This window comes from Hippoglossus stenolepis, chromosome 4 (assembly GCF_022539355.2).
Source record: "Hippoglossus stenolepis isolate QCI-W04-F060 chromosome 4, HSTE1.2, whole genome shotgun sequence".
In the NCBI taxonomy this organism is placed as follows: domain Eukaryota; kingdom Metazoa; phylum Chordata; class Actinopteri; order Pleuronectiformes; family Pleuronectidae; genus Hippoglossus; species Hippoglossus stenolepis.
In genome coordinates, this window is record NC_061486.1 from 26,499,624 (window position 1) to 26,516,980 (window position 17,357).

Consider the following 17,357-nt stretch of genomic DNA (forward strand, 5'->3'; position numbering starts at 1 on the left):
CACCTCTGGCAGAGGAGCTGAATATATGAACTCCTGTTCTGCTGACTGTGAAGAGTTGGAGACAGCTGAGTCTCTACAGTTTAAAAAATTCATACATTTTCTGTTATCCTGCACTCTTTTCGGGCCATGCTGTACAGTATATACTATAAGTGAATTCTTTTCAAATACGCTGCAGAAGATTTATTAATACAAAATATTTGACACAAGGACACATAGATGTGGAGCTGACATGTTGATGTATGCGGCTTGTGTTAACTGGATTGTTTCAGCTTTAGAGCTCACACACTAAGTGTCCCTGCCATGAGTACATTGTCCTGAAGGGCATCATGTTGTGCAGCTCAACGTCATTTTTCACAGCCTTAAATGAAAAGCACACATGCACACACACATAACCTATGTAAGTATTAATATGTCAGTACTGAATGTCATTGCTGAAACACGGTGGAGCCCAGTGGACACCTGTGTTTTCAAACGTCACTGCCTTTAAAGCTTTTAAAGCAGAAGAGTAAAGGTCAGTCTGGGCTGCATTTACTCTTTTTATCAGGACAATACAACAGTTCTTTTTTGTGATTTCAGCCTCGAAGCTGTTCCTTCAGAAGGCACTCAACTTTTCACATTTGAACATTAAGTGTGTCTGTTATCCCATTAGCAGGTAGGAACTTAAATGGCCTATTTTCTCTTGCATTATTGATAAAGTGTTCACATTGTGTGCAGGGTCAGCCTAACGGACGACCTGACCACTACACCACTTTGCTATTTCGGACCACTCGCCAGAAGCATCTTCAAGAGGCCCCCTTCAGCCTTATCTCTACTGGGTGTGTGTGTGTGTGTCTGAATAAGAAGGGGCGCTCTCCTCCTTATCACTTTGTCCGTTACATTCTTGGCTCCAGTGGTTGGAAACTGCCTTTTATGGCTGAAGGAAGAACACAATACAGAGGCCATGCAGTGCTTTAGTGACCCACAATGCACCTGGACTTTATAAAAACCCCACCACACAGACCCCTGGGCAGTAACTGCAAGGTGAAAAGCTTTTGGTTATCCACTTCTCTGAATCTATTTCCTGACTATATATTCGAAAGGGGCACAAGAGAGTTCGTATGTGAACACAGGTCTTGTTTGGTTAGGCTGTGTATGCAAGTGTGACAGGAAACTACATATCCTCTGCTATGGCATCTGTGACATCCTCCAGCCGCAGATCCTCCTCGTCCTACCGCTCCTCGTCACGTTACAGCAGCTCCAGCTCCTACCGGTCCGAGGGCTCGCTGGGCGGATCATCTGACTGTCTGGACCCGCTCTTTGAGCCCTTCCTCGACTCCCCTGATCATTCCAGTCTGTTTGGAGAAGAGGGCCCCGGGGGACCCAGCTGCTTGGCCCCCTTCAGCCGGCAGAACAGATCCTCCTATGGACACGCTGGTAAGGGAACTGACTTCACTAAGCCTCTTCCCATATGGCTACTGTTGCTAAGCCCAAGTTGAGAAAAGTCAGAGCAGGTGTTTTCTAAATGTTTTTGTTCATGAAACTAAATCCCAATTCACTGTGCGCCTGTATAGACTATAAAGCTCATTAGGTTATTTCTTGCAGCTAAAAAGTTAGATTAATATAATGATTCATTTTGATACAACAATGACGGACCATTAACCTAACAACAGGAATATTTTAATGAATTTTTCAAACATTTAATTCAGTAGCTGATGTGATATTTTCCTGATGCACATGAGGGGGATACAATCATACTCTACAAAACAAAAGTTTAAGGTTCAACATGTCAGAATTAAATCCCACTTAGCCAGATGTGCCAAAACACTTATGTATAAACTTCATTATTTAATAAAAACACTATCTCGTGGTCAACCTCAAATTAAATAAACACAAATTATTGTCTGTGTCAAGTCCATTTCATCATAGGACTGCTGTGACACTGTAGTTTTTGGTTTTAAATCATTTGTATGAATAGGTATTCTAAGATATGGCAACTAAGATGTACATTTTCCTGTAATTATCACATAAAAACTTCCATAAGAAGTTGAGCGACATGATTTATATTAACAGCTCAGAAGCAGTTGAGGCTTTAATGCCCTGCTCATTGGCACTTTGGCAGCATGCACCAGAGGAAAGAGGCATTAGTAGAGTATCTCACATTACAGTGTATCGCTGATTGAAAGGAAAGAGAAGAAAAAAGACCTGTGGCTCAAAGAGAGTGATGGGCCAGAGCCGTGAGAGAGAGAGACTGTGTGACTCCAGACATCGTCTCCTGAGCCACATAAAAAACTAATAGCTCGATGAAAAAGAGAAGAAAAGGTGGGTGCTGATATAAAAGAATCTTGTGAAGTGTTAAAACAGTTCTGCAGTGGCACACAGCAGGACTGCAATAAAAAAAAAGGGTTTATTACTGGTGACGCTACAGGAAGATTAAAGTAGAATCAATAGTCAGGCTTAAAATATGATTTCACTGACACATCGGATTATCTAAGTATGTCAGCACAGTATGAAATGATACGATGGGTGATTATGACTGTCAAAAGTTTTACAATAAAAAAAAATCGAATAAAATAAGAAATTTCAAACTGGCAATAAAATGAATTTATCGTCCAAACATGAGCTTCAGTCTCTTATGGCTTTGAACGACCTTTGTGTTATTGTCAGTCTGAACATAAAATACAAAAACAACCCAAAGAACTGAGCAATAATTTGTTTCATTCTAAGTAAACTTTTACTAGCTACTGCAGTTTGTAAAGTTAGTGATCATGTTGGGCAACTGGGGTCATGTAATCGACAAATGTGAAATTGACATTGGCAGAAGTAACAGCGTGAAATAACTAACATTGAGAAAAATGTTGTGATGAAATAAAAAAACCTTGTGAATATGTGATGCATCTCCTATAGGAGCCTATTCTGACCTCAAAACCTAAACTGCTATAGTTCAAAAACATAAAATAACCAAGATTTGAATATATATATAAAGTATAATAGCTGAAAGTTTTGGAACACAAAGATTGAATACATTTTTGCACAGAGTATGAAAAAGTAGAGACATTTCAAACAGGAGAAGGTTTTTGAGGACTTCAAGTCTCGATTCATCCATTTGAGCAGCAAACATTGCAGAAAAAGTTGATTTGATTTCAAACACTAGAAAAACGTTTTTAAAATCTGACTTACAGCATTATAAATGTGAGTACTAAAATAACTGATTGAGATCATACTGAGAAAGAAAGAGTTGCATCTATGTATCATAAATCTATTCCAAAACCTTAAATATCATATATTAAATAAGAATATATAACCTAATAATTCTTATTTCTTTTACTTTTCATTTGATCATATTAAATATTGCCTCTTAACATTCCCATAATATTCCTTTATTTTTATTTTTATTGCTGTATGTTTTGAGTTGCATTGCTAAACCAACTGTGTAAACCTCTTACTGCTCTGGATGTTCCCTCAAACCTCTGCATGTCCTGTAATATGTTATTCCCCTGCAGCTCCTGTGTGTGGCGCTGTGACAGGTCGTCAGAGCGGCGCCGGCGGTGGGGTACGTTGTCTTGGAGACAGTTACTACATGTCCGCTGACGTCAGCCAGTTTGAGCCACATGACATTGTGCTCATGGCCTACAAACATCAAGTCGTCATTCACGCCGAGAAGGTGTGAGCACAAGTCAACAGAGGTGTTTTATTGTAGTTGTGAGCATGTGAGCATGTGAGCATGTGAACATGTGAGCATGTGAACATGTGAGCATGCTCACACACACACAGTCACATCTCATTTATCACGTTCATCTATGACTGAATGACTCCGACTTTATGGTGATCGTACTCATGTCTGTTTGACTGTTTTGACTGATGCATCTGTAGCATTAACAGCCCTCAACATCTTTAAATGTCACCATTTCACTGAGGACAGTTAAAGTGTAACAAACTCAGAATATGAATATCTTTGGCATAATGTTATCACCCTCGGCTCCCAGTGGATGGCCACCAAATTATTAAGGCATCCGAAGGAACTAAAACTACTGCCCTGCAGTTGCAAGGCACCTCCAGCCGGTGTAGTTTCAGTCTACATACATTTTTTTCCAGACTTATATGAGGTCACTGTGACCTTTGACCTTGGACAACTGAAATCTGATCAATTTAAAGTGACAACTGGTTAAAATATGACAAAATGTCAGTAATGGCAGACTTGAGATATTATGTTCAACAGGACCTTTGACCTTCAACCACCAAAATCAAATCAGTTCATCTTAGAGTCCAAGTAAAAAAATTAATTTCAACAAAACCCCTCAACCCTGCTTGAGATATCATGACAGACCAATGGACGACAACAAAAAGACATAATGTCTCCGGTCACTGGCTGTTTCCTATTCGGAGGTAATAAAAAAATATACCTCTTTGTTACTCAAACTAATGTAGAATCTGAACTTTCTCTAAATTGTATTCAGGCCAGCGGGAAAGCTTTATTAACTGCAATGTCTGCGTGGTGATCAGTCCAGGCCCTTTGGTCCAGACTGAAATATCAACAGTTTGATGGGTGATATACAGTGTTTTGCCAGTTCACAATAAAAATTATAATTTCAAAGTTCAGTTCATTCAGATGAAAATGAACTAGTTAGCATTCCTAATTAATTTTTTTAAATTTTGAACTAAGTTCACGGTTCCAAAAATGAACTAGTTCACGTTCATTTGTTCCGTTTTTTCATTGGGATGATTTAGGTGACAAACTTACGACCATGTGTTTAGTTAAAAATCGATGGTGTCGGATCATGAATCCAGATCCTCCGGTCCCTTTAACACTGAGTCCTGACTGTGCGTCACGTCTCCTTTTATACTGATCACAAAAGGCTGGCCACTTTTTTTTTTAAAGTGAGAGCAGGTCAGAGTGGAGGAGGACACAGAAACTCCAGCACTGTACAAAGCAACCTTCTGATCATTGAGCAGCTGTGGATCATAGAGGGAACTCTGTGTTTCCACTGTTCTTCAATAAAGTATCTTACCGGCTGCTTCATGTTAACGGGCTCTGCTCTTCTCACTGTGTCCGTCGCTGTGTAAGTGAGTCGGGGCGGGGCCCAGGGCCTGTGTGCGTGTGTGTAGACTCCAACTGGTTCCCAGTCTGAGGAGTCTGGGAGCGCACACACACACACACACACACACACACACATTTCCACTCGTTCCTGGTATTTCACATGATGGCCTATACGATGGTGATAAAAAAAATACAGTGTCGTAAAATGTGAGTGTAAGCAGTGTTCACCGTTTGTAAACTGATTCGTTCAGTTCAGCGTTCACGAAAAAATATGAACGTGTTCATTGAACGTGTTCATTGAACGTGTTCATGCACAACACTGTTGATATAAAAGAAGACAAGTAGTAGTTGTAAGCTATTCAGTGGATTTACTGCAGTCACTTTAGGGATTTTCTCCTGGCTCCATCATCCGGTCAGTTCTTTGTCCAGGGTTTTGGTCTATGACCAGCCTGTAAAACTACTGTGACCCTGAGCCTGAGCAAACATCAGCTTACATGTGAATAGAATTCATCATAATCACTAAAGATGAACTTGTTGTCATTAGCATCAAAACGCTAATGACTATAAATGACTGCAGGTATTGATATTAGGACTTTCTCATAATCAACAAGTGGAATATTGATCAATTAATCATCAAATAAATAACCAACAAACAGAAAACATATCCTGTTCATGTTGGAGTCAGACATGTTGTGGGAGTCGAGCAGTAGAAAAGCTGCAGCTTGCTCAGTGTCTCCTCCCTCCCAGTTTGACATTTATCATGTTTAAAAGGTGAGATGGTGGAGGAGCGAGGAGGGAATATGTGTGCTGCGGTGAGGAGAGATCTTTTTAACAGGGGTCAGCAGACAATTTGGCAAAAATCCACGACCGCTCAGCTCGACTTAAAGGCCTGTAACAGTGAAAGAACCCCATCAGAGACAACTAGTCAGGGTTCATTTTCCTCTTCCTCTCTTTTTTCTTTCTCTTCACCAGCTGAGCAGCGCTGACCTCTCGCCTCTCTTTCACTGGTTCTCATCCTCTTTTCTCACCCTCACACCTTTCTTCTCACTTTCCGCTGTCACCCTCAGTGCTCATTGACCTTTCGTTTCATTGTCTTTTCCTCTGTCCATGTAACTCTATCCAACAGCTTTCCTAAGTCCATCCGTCCTTCCATTGCTAACTCCACTAACTTTCCGTCTGTATCTTTCAGGTATTGGATGATGGCAGCATCAGCGACACATTCACCCATAAGTCCTTGTTCCCGGAGGATATGGACCCCCTGTCGGTCAGTGGAACCCTAAACCCTGATGGCACCCTGGTGGTGTGTGTCCGCCGGTCCTCAGCGCTCAGTGGGCCGGAGCCCCTGGGTGATCCCACCTACCGCTGTGAAGCTAATCTTTGATGTTTAGTCTCATAGTACTTTCATGGTTTCTTTTTACATTATTACTTTGTTTTGGAGTTGTCAGTGAGGTACTCTCACCTATCAATTCAATAATGGATCTAGAATTTATACAGTCTGTGAATGACAAATCATATCTGTCCTCCAAGTCTGTCCATCTGTTTGTCCAACACATTGATAATATCTCAACAAGTGCTCATCACATTGCCATGACATTAAATGTTAATATGAATGTATTATCATTTATATCCATGGTGGCGACCCCTTGACTTTTTGCTGGCACCAGTTTGTCGTTTTCCATTTATTGATGATGTCATCTGTTGTAAATCTACTTGGCAGATTGTTAAGTGTATTATGTCATGATGTTATTGTAGATAGAGGAAATAAAAGGACATTTATTTAAAAAAGTTTAGTGGAGGGTTTATGGCTTTTCTTGTAAAAAATGTATCTATCACACTATCCCATTTTTACTACCACTAGGGGGTGCCAAAGTCAGAAATGTACAATTCCTACACACAGTGCCTTTAACTCTTTAATGTGACTGATCACAGACTACTGGAACCCTCTGAAAGTGAGACACTCAGCTTAGCTCACCGGTTCACACTCTATCATTTTATTTGACTAATGCAATTCATTGTGTTCATGTGAATTCATTCTATATACAACTTTGTACTGTAAAGCAAAGTTTCTTATATAAATTATAACTACAAAAATACACATTTTACAAACAAAAGTGTAATTAGCTTTTGTTCATTTTAATAGTTCTTTCTTTTTGCAAATTTGTCTCCCACTACATCCCTGTCCTGCTGTTAGACACTATATTCTACCAGAGAGGCTGGAACAATGACTCAGGCAAAGGCTCAGGTAAAAGTGTCGTTAATGCAGACAGAGTTTGATACAAAGGAAAGTAGTCCAACAGTCTAAGGTACAAAAGTCATGTTTAATAAGAAGTGACACAGCTGCGAGAGCAAACTGTCAAAGAGTTTCAACTTCATTGCTGAAAAACCACACAAACAGAATATGAATGAACTGGTTGAGTGTCACATAGCTACTGCTGTTAGCTGGCACTTAGATTAAAGTGGATTACTGATCATATAGGAGGGATGAAGAAGATTTCACTACTGGACTATTTATCTATCGCAGTCTGAATTCTCTCCTCTCATTCACACAGAGAAAAACAGAAAAATTAAGGTGTGTGTGTGTGTGTGTGTGTGTGTGTGTGTGTGTGGCAGTGGTGGCACGAGTTCCACACCTGGTCTCTATCCTCTAATCAGCAGCCCTACAAGAGCTACTGTACACACTCTAGGCCGAGCTAACTTCTAGTGAAATCTTTTTTTGTAATGCTTCCAGTGAAACATCTTAGTGATCCTTTTTCCTCCTTCGCCTCAGGACCGCCAGAGCCAACCTGCCCATCTCCAGCTCCCAGGATCGCCTGCTCAGTCTCCACCGGCCACAGCTTGTTAACTGCCTGCCTCAGCACTTCATTAAAGAGACTTAACTCACAAACCAATCCCCTTCTGTGTCTGCTTTCAGGTCCAGTTCTAAAGCTACCTTGATATGTAAAGTGTATTGAGATAATGTATGTTGTGATTTGAAAATGTAATTGAATTAAATACTTATGTTTCCTGCTGCATGTTGTCAATGCACTATAGCTGTTATTGGTCTTTGCAAAAAAACACCAATCTGGTGTGATCATGTGCCATTTGACATGAGGGAGCTTTGATAGCAGATCGGAGTAGGATTGTGTTTGCATAGTATTGTCTACCATGACACAACCAACTCTGCAACAATACAACTTAGGAATCCCTGCTATTTCCATTCATCATATATGGCGTGCATGTAGCATCAGGTGCACAGAGCAAGTGTTGGTTGAGTTCTACAAAAAAGGACAAAATAGTTTTATTGGGCCAAAAGCTCAGAATTTTAAAGTTTAATACGTCATTTAAATCATCTTTACATTCATATTTAAACTTGTAAGTGTTCAACCATGTTGTGTTACCAGTGTTGCACGTACAGCAGCTGTCACCTTACTTCCACTACTGATGAGTGTTATAATAACTACGACTAGCTGGTGAACATGTGGAGGTCTCCTGTTACTCTAGAGTCGGTTTCTTCATCTGAACTGATGGTAAATGGTTGAAACACAATTAGAAAACAGAGGAACATTAAGAATGGACAATTCCTTTGATTGCTGACTGTGTAGAACACATACTGTAGAACCCACAGCTCATTCTCTCACTCACACACACATTGAAGTGTTTACTACAGCATTTGTCTGCTGTATGGTTGATATACAAATAGCTGTATATTCATATGGTAAAGACACAAGCTTTGTTGAGAACTGTGTGCTCCAGCAGTGAGAAATACATCTCAGCAATGGATTTGAAAAGATCAAATTAGTGTCAGAATAATAAAATATAATAACATGAATAATGCAGTATTTATGAAGGACCTCTCATCCAATCAAAATGCTGGGATAGGAACAAATGTTTTATAAAACATCCGACTCTCACTGCTTTAAGATGTTTTAGGACAAGATGAAAGCATTTGAAAACAATTGTGATGTTAGTATGTGTCTGAAGTATTAGTAGAAGACAAAAACAGCACTCAGGGTGTTTTCCAGCTGTTGAAGAGGAAAAGAAAGGAAATAATAATAAAAAAAGTCATCATCACTTGTTCGTTAAAATCTCATTTATTCATCCCTGATATACAAAACAATGTTTCATTTTTCTGTGTGAAAAATAGCTCTGGATTTTGTTAAGCTCTGTCTGGTTTGGCCCTCTGGGTTTGCCGTAGTGGAGGCCTCCAGTATGCACAATGTACAGTCCCTATAAGAGTCCTAAGGAGCAGATAACCCTCAACAGCTGATGTGAGGATCAGGTCTTATCAAAATCCCTCAGACTGAGGCAGAGGGCAGAGGGCAGCGGGGAGCGTGATAAAACTGAATCGCCATCAGTGCTTACAGTAAGTGGTTCTTGTACGAGAGCGCCAGCTACAGTCCATGCAGCAGATTCACGGTGAAGGTTTCCCAAAAGCCAAACTGAGGAGTCAAAGCCATTTCTCTAAATGAAACTTAGCACCTAAAGGAGGAAACAGTGTCTTTAATATTTGAATGCTGATTAGTGAGATTCTGACAGCTTTTACTGAGGATTCTGGGAAACCTTCCCTTGAAAGCAAGCATGGCTTTATCACACAGGAGCTCCCGTCTGAGCGTCAGTCCGCCTTGTATACTGTACATACATCTTTTTACACTTTTCAGGTTTCTTTAAAAAAATAAGGTTATCTTGCATTCACGTCATGAATCAAAACTGGGTTACAAAGTGAGATGAACAGCCGTTATTGCACAATTTGATTACCAACAAATCAATCATTTATAAAAAGCATGAAGAACAACAATTTCTACGTAGGATTAATACAGACTAATAAATATATATCTGCCTCAATCTACATCTGTCTGGTAGCTAATGAAATGAACCACTCTGAAATGTCCGTGCAGGGATGGGAAGGCAGAACAATGAAAATCGATGAGAAGCACAAACAAATGAACAGAACCAAATCAGACGAGTGGATCTCGGTCAGGGGTGGGTGGGAGGGCAGAGGTGCGTGAGACAATGACAACAGGTTGCCATGGTGACAACTGCACACTGCGCGGACACATCAGCCCACCCTGCTTCCACATTCGTATGGATGTGTATGAAAAGTGCCTCGTCTACGTGCACGACTAGAAAACTATTCGGTGCCGATTTCTTATTCCTGCTGATAAAGAGGAGGAGGTGATGCAGGCACTTGTGAAATGAACACGTTGCTAAAAGACCACATGCTTCAACATTCAACCACCCCTTGTGGCACAATTACATTTCTTTTGCTTTTCCCATCAGGCAGCCATTGTGAGCCTTCACCCTGTTAGTGTTATTTGCACTTAAGTGTCTTAGCAGAAATGTTTCAGACAGCACGTCAAAAGAAAAAACAACAACATAAAAGGGACAGCATAAAAACCAACATTAAAAATCATCAAATGTGAAAAAAAACTACAACAAACATCATATAACAAACCCCAAAATCTCTTTCAAAAAGAGAATAGTCAACAATTTCAGATTGGTTAAGACATTAAATTATGATTTTATATTACAAGAATGATGTTAAATATATTAATCTGTAAGTATCACTTATAACCCACAGACCCCAACCCCAGTTTAATTCAGAGACAACGGATAAAGCTCATTGGATGAGGGGAAGATGCCAATCAAAGAGAAAGAGAATCAGATGCTGTAGGTATAAAATGAAAAAACAGTGTAAGGATACATAATAACATGCAGACACAAGATGGCAGACGTAAGACAACATCATTCACTCGTCTGTCAAGCTTGTGTTTTTGGTACATTTTGATCATCATGATCTTTTCATGCAAAGCCATGCTAATCTAACTGTGTGTATTTAAATTTCACTGGCATGAAGCAGGACAGGACGAAGGTAAAGTCCATGCCTCGTTTGCTGAAAACAACAGTGAAGCTGGCCATGAGTGAGGTTTTAAGGCAGCCGAACAGCAGCACAATCTGAGGGAAGTAAAGGGCATCATTGCCTGGTCCAAAAAAGAAACATTAAATAAGAAATACAAAGAAAATCGGAGTGTTTTAAAAGAAAGTACAGTGTGTGGGATCAGTAGCTGAGATCAGTAAAAAATGGAAGTGGGTGAAGGGATGGAGGACGGGGAAAACAAATCAATGTGTTTCTGTCGAGCTGACGAGCATCAAGCTTTACACTGGACATGAATTTTTAAATACACAGTACTTATACGTCGTCTATCATGTCAGGATACTTGCTGAATCAGAAACCGTGCTGCCATCTAAACATTTATAGCTGGAGTTCCTGGAATAAACCGCCATCCACACCGGGCTAGAAGCTGGAGTGTACTGCTTGTCTGTAGTAATGAGTTGGGCCTCCCATTGGTCAACTGGGTGAGTTCCAAATGGTTAGACTTCATTTCTGAGTGTCATTGGTCAGTTATGGATTTTGTTTAGTGTTCTTAATGTAACTGGATCATGCCTCAGTTCACTGTGACTACCGGTCAGCATTAATCAAGCGGACTCTGCCTTTGTATCGTCAGCTCGTGCTGCACATGCAGACACTGGCGTCTACCTCAGCCCTACATCATATTGCTGCTGGTGGGGAAAGGGGCGTCTCTAATAGCGATAAGGGGTTAGCTAACGCGGCGATCAAAGACAGATTGATGAACGGGACCAGAGTGGCTGCTTAGGCAATGATGTCTTCATTCTTTAAGCCTTCCATTTGCTCCCTTCCATCCCTCCCTCCCTCGCTTCCTGCCCTCTCCGTCCTCCCCCAACCTTCTCTGGAACGGTTATTAAGAGCTATATATAGATAAGCAGAAAACCTCCCCTCTCGGAAAGCATCGCCTCAGTAATGTTTGTGCGCGCTTCTATGCGTCTTTTGTGAAACAAGGCTGTAGCTGCAGCAGGAGAGCAGTGTGTGCATTATGAAAAGGGTCGCTGGTCCCTCGGCCGCTGCCAACAGGCACATCTGCTTGCATAGACTGTACTCTCAACCTCACCATTAACACTCCTACTGAAGACAAGAGAAGTTCAGGGAAAACAGAAATAATGGAAAATACAGATTACTATGGCATCTGTCCCTACACATGTCCAACGCTTTACAGTGGCTCAAACTTCAGTGTGGTTTACAAAGACATCAAACCCAGATCCCCTGATCAGTCAGAAATTAAATTATTCAAGCCGATTGAAATGTGTTCTAAAGGCAATTACAAAATCATATAAGAAATAGTCGTTTGCTACCTTCGTCGTGAACGCTCACATTTTTCACAAGTCACACACACACACTTACAGTACACACACACACACACACACACATTTTTCTTCCTCGTCATCTTTGCTGAATTTCTCGGCTCAAGTGGAAGACTCATTCTGAGGATCGCTCTTTCAGATGCAGACTTTGATCTGAACTCTTAAGATACACAAGCTAAAAAACAATAATCCCTTTTTTTAAAGATTTCAGCCCAATCCCAGTCCCTTGTTGGATTTGACCAACACGTCCCCCCCACCCCCGACTTCCTAATCCACATTCTCTATGCTGTAGGTTCCCAAGAGGAGAATGGATTCAGGGCTGAGGCTGAGTTGGTTTCCACCCTCCTGTTGAGTGTCTGGCTTGGTCAGTGCAAGGCTCTAGGAGAAAGTAGTGAGTGGTTCGTGAAGATGGGGAGAGGGAGGAGGTGACGAGGAGTTAAGGAGGCAGGCGCAGCAGTCTAACTCTTTCCAGAATTAAATATTGATCCTAAACCCTGAGGATTTTTTTTTTTTTATTTTTTTGCATGTTTGTGGCTTTGGGGATTAAAAGACCTTAATGCCTCACTCCTCCTGCTCTTCCTCCACCTGCTCTTCTTCCTCCTCCTCCTCCTCCACTTTCCCTCACTGTGATTTCTCGTCAGACTCAGAGGGGGTGTGTTCACGGGGCAGCGACATGCTCTTGTGGCGGTCCCACAGCTTGTGGAGCTCGGTGGCCTCGTTCTCGCTGCTGCTGGTGCCACTGTCCCGGAAGCTGGCCAGAGGAGGACGCACCTTCACACCCTTCACCGTCACTGAGCCCTCGATGGCCTTGCGCAGCTGGATGAAGAAAGAGAAGCCAGTTAAAGAAGAACCCAAAGATCGGAAATGTTTTGTGGTTATAGTATTATAAAATCCACCCACCCACCCAACTACCAATTCCAGAAATCTGTTCTGTCTGTATGTGGAAGGCAAATCTCGAGAATCATTCATATTAATGGCTTCAGAAAAACCACAACATGCCTCCGTACTGGTCCTGTGGTGTCATCCAAGTGTCGAGCCCCGACATTTAAATTCGACTCGAAACGGCGTCATTTACATCAGGTTTTAAGCCTAAATGTCGGCTCTTGTCTTCCGACGATGTGCATTCAGGGACCGTTGGAAATGCTAACGTCCGCTAGCTTGGCCACTTCTGGTGGACTTTTAGGCTTAAAACATGGTCGAAATGATTTGTCCATTACGACAACAAGGCAACGATAACTGATTCTCCAGTTCAGGGTTCTGAGCACAGTCGAGCTTCACTGAACTTTGAATAAACCCGGTGAACAGCTCTTTGTGCAGAAGCGGTGGTGTAGCTTCAGGGTTCTGTGGACTGAGTACAGCAGCAGGTCTTTACTTGGCGCATCTCCATTAGGTCTAAGTCTAATGTATGTGCTGCCTTCAGACACTCAATGGTATGCACTGCTTTTAGCCACACTGTCAAAAATGTCTAAAACATGCAAATAAATCATCGTGCTGACAAAATGTGTGGTGCAAGAATCTGGATTTATGACCCTCTCCAGAAGCGTGTTGCCACCTAACCCTAAGGAAAAAATAATAATGATAATATCATTTTTTTTGTCTGAATCAGTTTCATACATAAAATGTGCCAGTTATGTGCAGGGGTCTGCCCACAGAGCCGTATTATACTGTGCTGCATACAGCTTTGACATTGGTGGCCCCAGTGGAAATGGAACTGCTAACCCTGACACTGCACTAGCCTTGCTCTACAGTGTACAATAATGTCAGGAGTTCAAAGGGTTTTTTTCTATTTCAAACTGGAATATCTTTTCCCATATGAAATGGGGGGCTGGTCATGAAGGGATGTCTTGGTCATATGGCAGGGTGCACCGGAAAGTGAGTCAGAGTGTCTGTGACATTTGCTGCCGTTTTCGGAAACACTTTTTGGAATAAGAGCAGAAGAGAAAGGAGAGGCGGAAATGACTCCACATTCATTAATCTCTGTGTGCCGCCCACACACAGCAGCAGCAATATATGGGGGATCAAAAATGACCACACACTGGATCAGACCGGCCTCTGCCTCGGCACATACCGCAGTCTGCCTTTTGGAAATGTTCAAACTCACACTTTGTTAGAGGAGATTAAAAAGTGGTTGAGACTACAGCAGCTTCACTTTGGTAAAGTGAGGTTTGATTCCTGCTTGTGTTTCAGTCTGTATGACCCTAATATCACTTATGTACTGTTGTGGTTCTGTGAGCACCACATACAGAACTTACAATGATGAACTGTATAAATCATTAACATGTGGTCCGGACTTTTAACTCTATAATAATAATAACAATAATATTGATGTAGCAATATAATGTATAAATTAGATTGAGTGTATATGGCCTCTAAAATAAACATCCTTACATTTGAACGTGTAAAGAAACACTATTTAGTCTCCTAAAGAATTTGAAATAATGTCGCTGTCATTCCATCTCCTATTGCTTCTTTTTGGCCGGGATAAGTTTGTCATTTGGAGAGGGTGAAGAGTTTGGGTGCTACAGATGTTGTATAAAGAATCATGTCTGAATGCTGTGGAAATAATACACTCTAATCATGCACAAGAGCATCCCTTTGATTCTGCTCTTCTATATGGACCAGAGAGGCCATGATATAACAGTGTTTCTGTGTGTGTGACAGACTGAGAGGCTGCACTTTATCTGCCTCTGCTGGGGTTTTTTGTCTGCTGGTAGAATGCAGAACAAAAAAAAAAAAGACTAAATGTCAGGGACAAGCAGGCAGCGCTGCACTTAGCAACAATTCTCTCGCCACTTCCTCGCCAATTCACAAAGAGTGAGGGGTTTTCAGTTGTTTGTGAAGCTGTGCAGCTGGAAGGAGGGGAGCGGAGAACGGGCAGAGAGACAACAGAGAGAGACAGCAATATTAAGCAGCCTTTTGTCTGTCACACAACATAAGAGGCAGAGGGACGAGGAATCGCTGTTGATTGAAATGTCTTTGTGTGAGTGTACAGCGCGGTGACAGAGCTGCTGATGGTACCGACTGTGGTTTTGACAAAAGCAGTGAATACGCTGCCTGTATAAATAATGACAGTCACGACTTTTTAGATAAGGCTTGAATGAAGACAGTCACAGAAAAATATTAATTTAGATTCATGAGTTATGAAACATTAAACAACAAATGAGGAGATGACATAAAGGTGCACCATAATAATAATGTGATAATACTAAATAATTCATCAGGAAAACTCTTACCTCTTTGAGGGAAACCACCCCAATGAGGCGTCCAATGCTGGTGACGTAGGCGTGGTCGAGGCCCAGCAGCGAGAAGATGGTGTGGGTCTGCAGGAGAAGAGCACAGGTGGTTGGAAAGCAGAACAAACCAGAGACGATAAAGTGTGAGGCTCTGTTAGGGAAATGCACCAGTGATTCATTATCCAACAATGACAACTTCATTCACAATGGATTCACTAAACTAGTCACACATTCAGCTTAATGGTGATCACTTTGGGAAAGGGGTAACAAAATATCTGGGAGGGATCTTTAAGGTTTAGTACTGATGTATAGACTCCAGCTGCAGATAGGAGACTGTGAAAGTGATGACCACATGACCCTCACAGCTGTCTCATGAATAGGGTCAGATTCAAATTGTAAATGTTAAAGCACAATCTCTGGTATAAAAGGATCATACATTTCAGGACCTATTTCAATCAACAGCGCTGAAGCCAATTTACTCTTTACATTAGTTTAGTTATGGGCCATAAACTGGTAACTCTGAGAGCCTGTCACATCAAAGTATAACAATTGTTTGTTTCTGAGAACTGCCGACTGTCAAACCTTTTTGTATCTGTGTTTACTGAATGTGACTCATGATGAATAAAATCCTTTGTCTCTGAATAACAACATGAATCATTTCTGTGCAATAATAAAAAACAACAACAATGCTTAAAAGGTTGTGTGAATACTGTCAATTGTGTCAATCACGTCTTTCTTAAATTTTGTATGTTAAAAATTAAGGGGTTTTATGCTCCAATGACTCTGTTTTGCTTTACAAATACATTAATTCTGCATATGCTGACGCAATCACTCAGTTTGCCCACAAGAGTCATCAAAGTTTGATTTAATCTCATCTTCACCACTACAGTTACCGCAGGGGAGTGAGGCAGCGTGCAGCTAAAAGTAAAAAGATCAGGAGGTCAAAAACTTAAGTGGCAGAGCAGAAAGGTTGCAGGACTGATGCCAACAGTTTGTTTTTGTTTGTTTGTTTTAGACCCTTTATGTGATTAATGGGACTTTCTGCTTAGCCAGAACAGACATTTGGGACATTTGAAATTGATCCCAATGTGCAGAAGCTGTGCCAAGGAAAACACTGTTAAGTGTTTTTAGGCAATGACCAGCTGTAATGTAATCCCTCAAAGAGTTCCCCCACAGGAGGATATTGTAGCTGCTCTGGGGACAGTGTCGGCTCTTCTCCATTTCAAACCATTCATCTATTTCAACTGCTTAAACTGATTAAAATGCTATTAACAGTGTTTTAGAATCAACTGATCATGTAATCAGAGACAATACAGACTCACACCAGCAGGCTTCAACCTCTGTTACATTTGACACTGAACTCGTACACAGTGTTTGTCCTCTTTAAACTGAAAAACGCACAGGAATGGGAATTATGGGAAATGTAGTCTTAATTTGAAAGGAACAACGCCAGTGCCAGACACTACATCTCAATCATTACACATGAATTCTTAAAATGGGTACTGTTGGGTCAAATCACCCAAATTACAAAATAAAATTTTGTTTCTTCCCTGTAGGTTTTGATATATTTTCTCTCCAAGACACTGTCCCAATATAGTGTGTGTAAATAAATTAATTTTGTGGTCATAGCAACGAATAAGGGCTTGACAAAAATAAATATACTTATTCACTTTTTGGTTGACACTGCGTCTTAAGCCCACTGATTAACATATCTAGTTATATCTAGCAGTTTAATCCCTATCACTATAAAAACTACACTTCAAGGGGAGATATATATATATATATATATATGACAGTTTCTGTTCCGCATCCACTAAAAGTCCATTTCCTGAGATGACGTTACTGTCACACTGGATAATCCACAGAACACACTGTCAACACCTTTTATTTGAACTAGATTCAAATGAAGGATTGGA

The 17,357-nt window shown here is 41.0% G+C and overlaps 2 protein-coding genes across 4 annotated transcripts in view; one reads left to right on the plus strand and one right to left on the minus strand.

Moving 5' to 3' along the window:
• The first annotated feature begins 987 nt into the window (after window positions 1-987).
• LOC118106104 (heat shock protein beta-7) lies at window positions 988-6,804 on the plus strand. The gene is made up of 3 exons (XM_035154364.2): window positions 988-1,413; window positions 3,480-3,640; window positions 6,204-6,804. Exons 1-3 carry the CDS (start codon window positions 1,167-1,169, stop codon window positions 6,393-6,395), a joined length of 600 nt encoding a protein of 199 aa, XP_035010255.1. The 5' UTR covers window positions 988-1,166; the 3' UTR covers window positions 6,396-6,804.
• Window positions 6,805-9,068: 2,264 nt separating this feature from the next.
• The window catches only part of LOC118106101 (chloride channel protein 2), a 148,419-nt gene continuing 140,130 nt past the window's right edge, over window positions 9,069-17,357 (minus strand). For all 3 annotated transcript variants that reach the window (XM_035154358.2, XM_047339589.1, XM_035154357.2), the window contains 2 exons: window positions 15,442-15,528; window positions 9,069-13,024 (listed from right to left, as the gene is read on the minus strand). In XM_035154358.2, the coding sequence (XP_035010249.1) occupies window positions 12,830-13,024; window positions 15,442-15,528 (282 nt within the window). In that variant the 3' untranslated portion in view covers window positions 9,069-12,829. The remainder of the gene's footprint in view (window positions 13,025-15,441; window positions 15,529-17,357) is intronic.

What these genes read in the sequence shown, in the direction of transcription:
- LOC118106104 (XM_035154364.2), top strand. Translation starts at nt 1,167, where the DNA reads ATGGCATCTGTGACATCCTCCAGCCGCAGATCCTCCTCGTCCTACCGC. An exon ending in ATCCTCCTATGGACACGCTG is followed by an intron (nt 1,414 to 3,479) that starts GTAAGGGAACTG and finishes ATTCCCCTGCAG; the next exon opens with CTCCTGTGTGTGGCGCTGTG. An exon ending in TCGTCATTCACGCCGAGAAG is followed by an intron (nt 3,641 to 6,203) that starts GTGTGAGCACAA and finishes TGTATCTTTCAG; the next exon opens with GTATTGGATGATGGCAGCAT.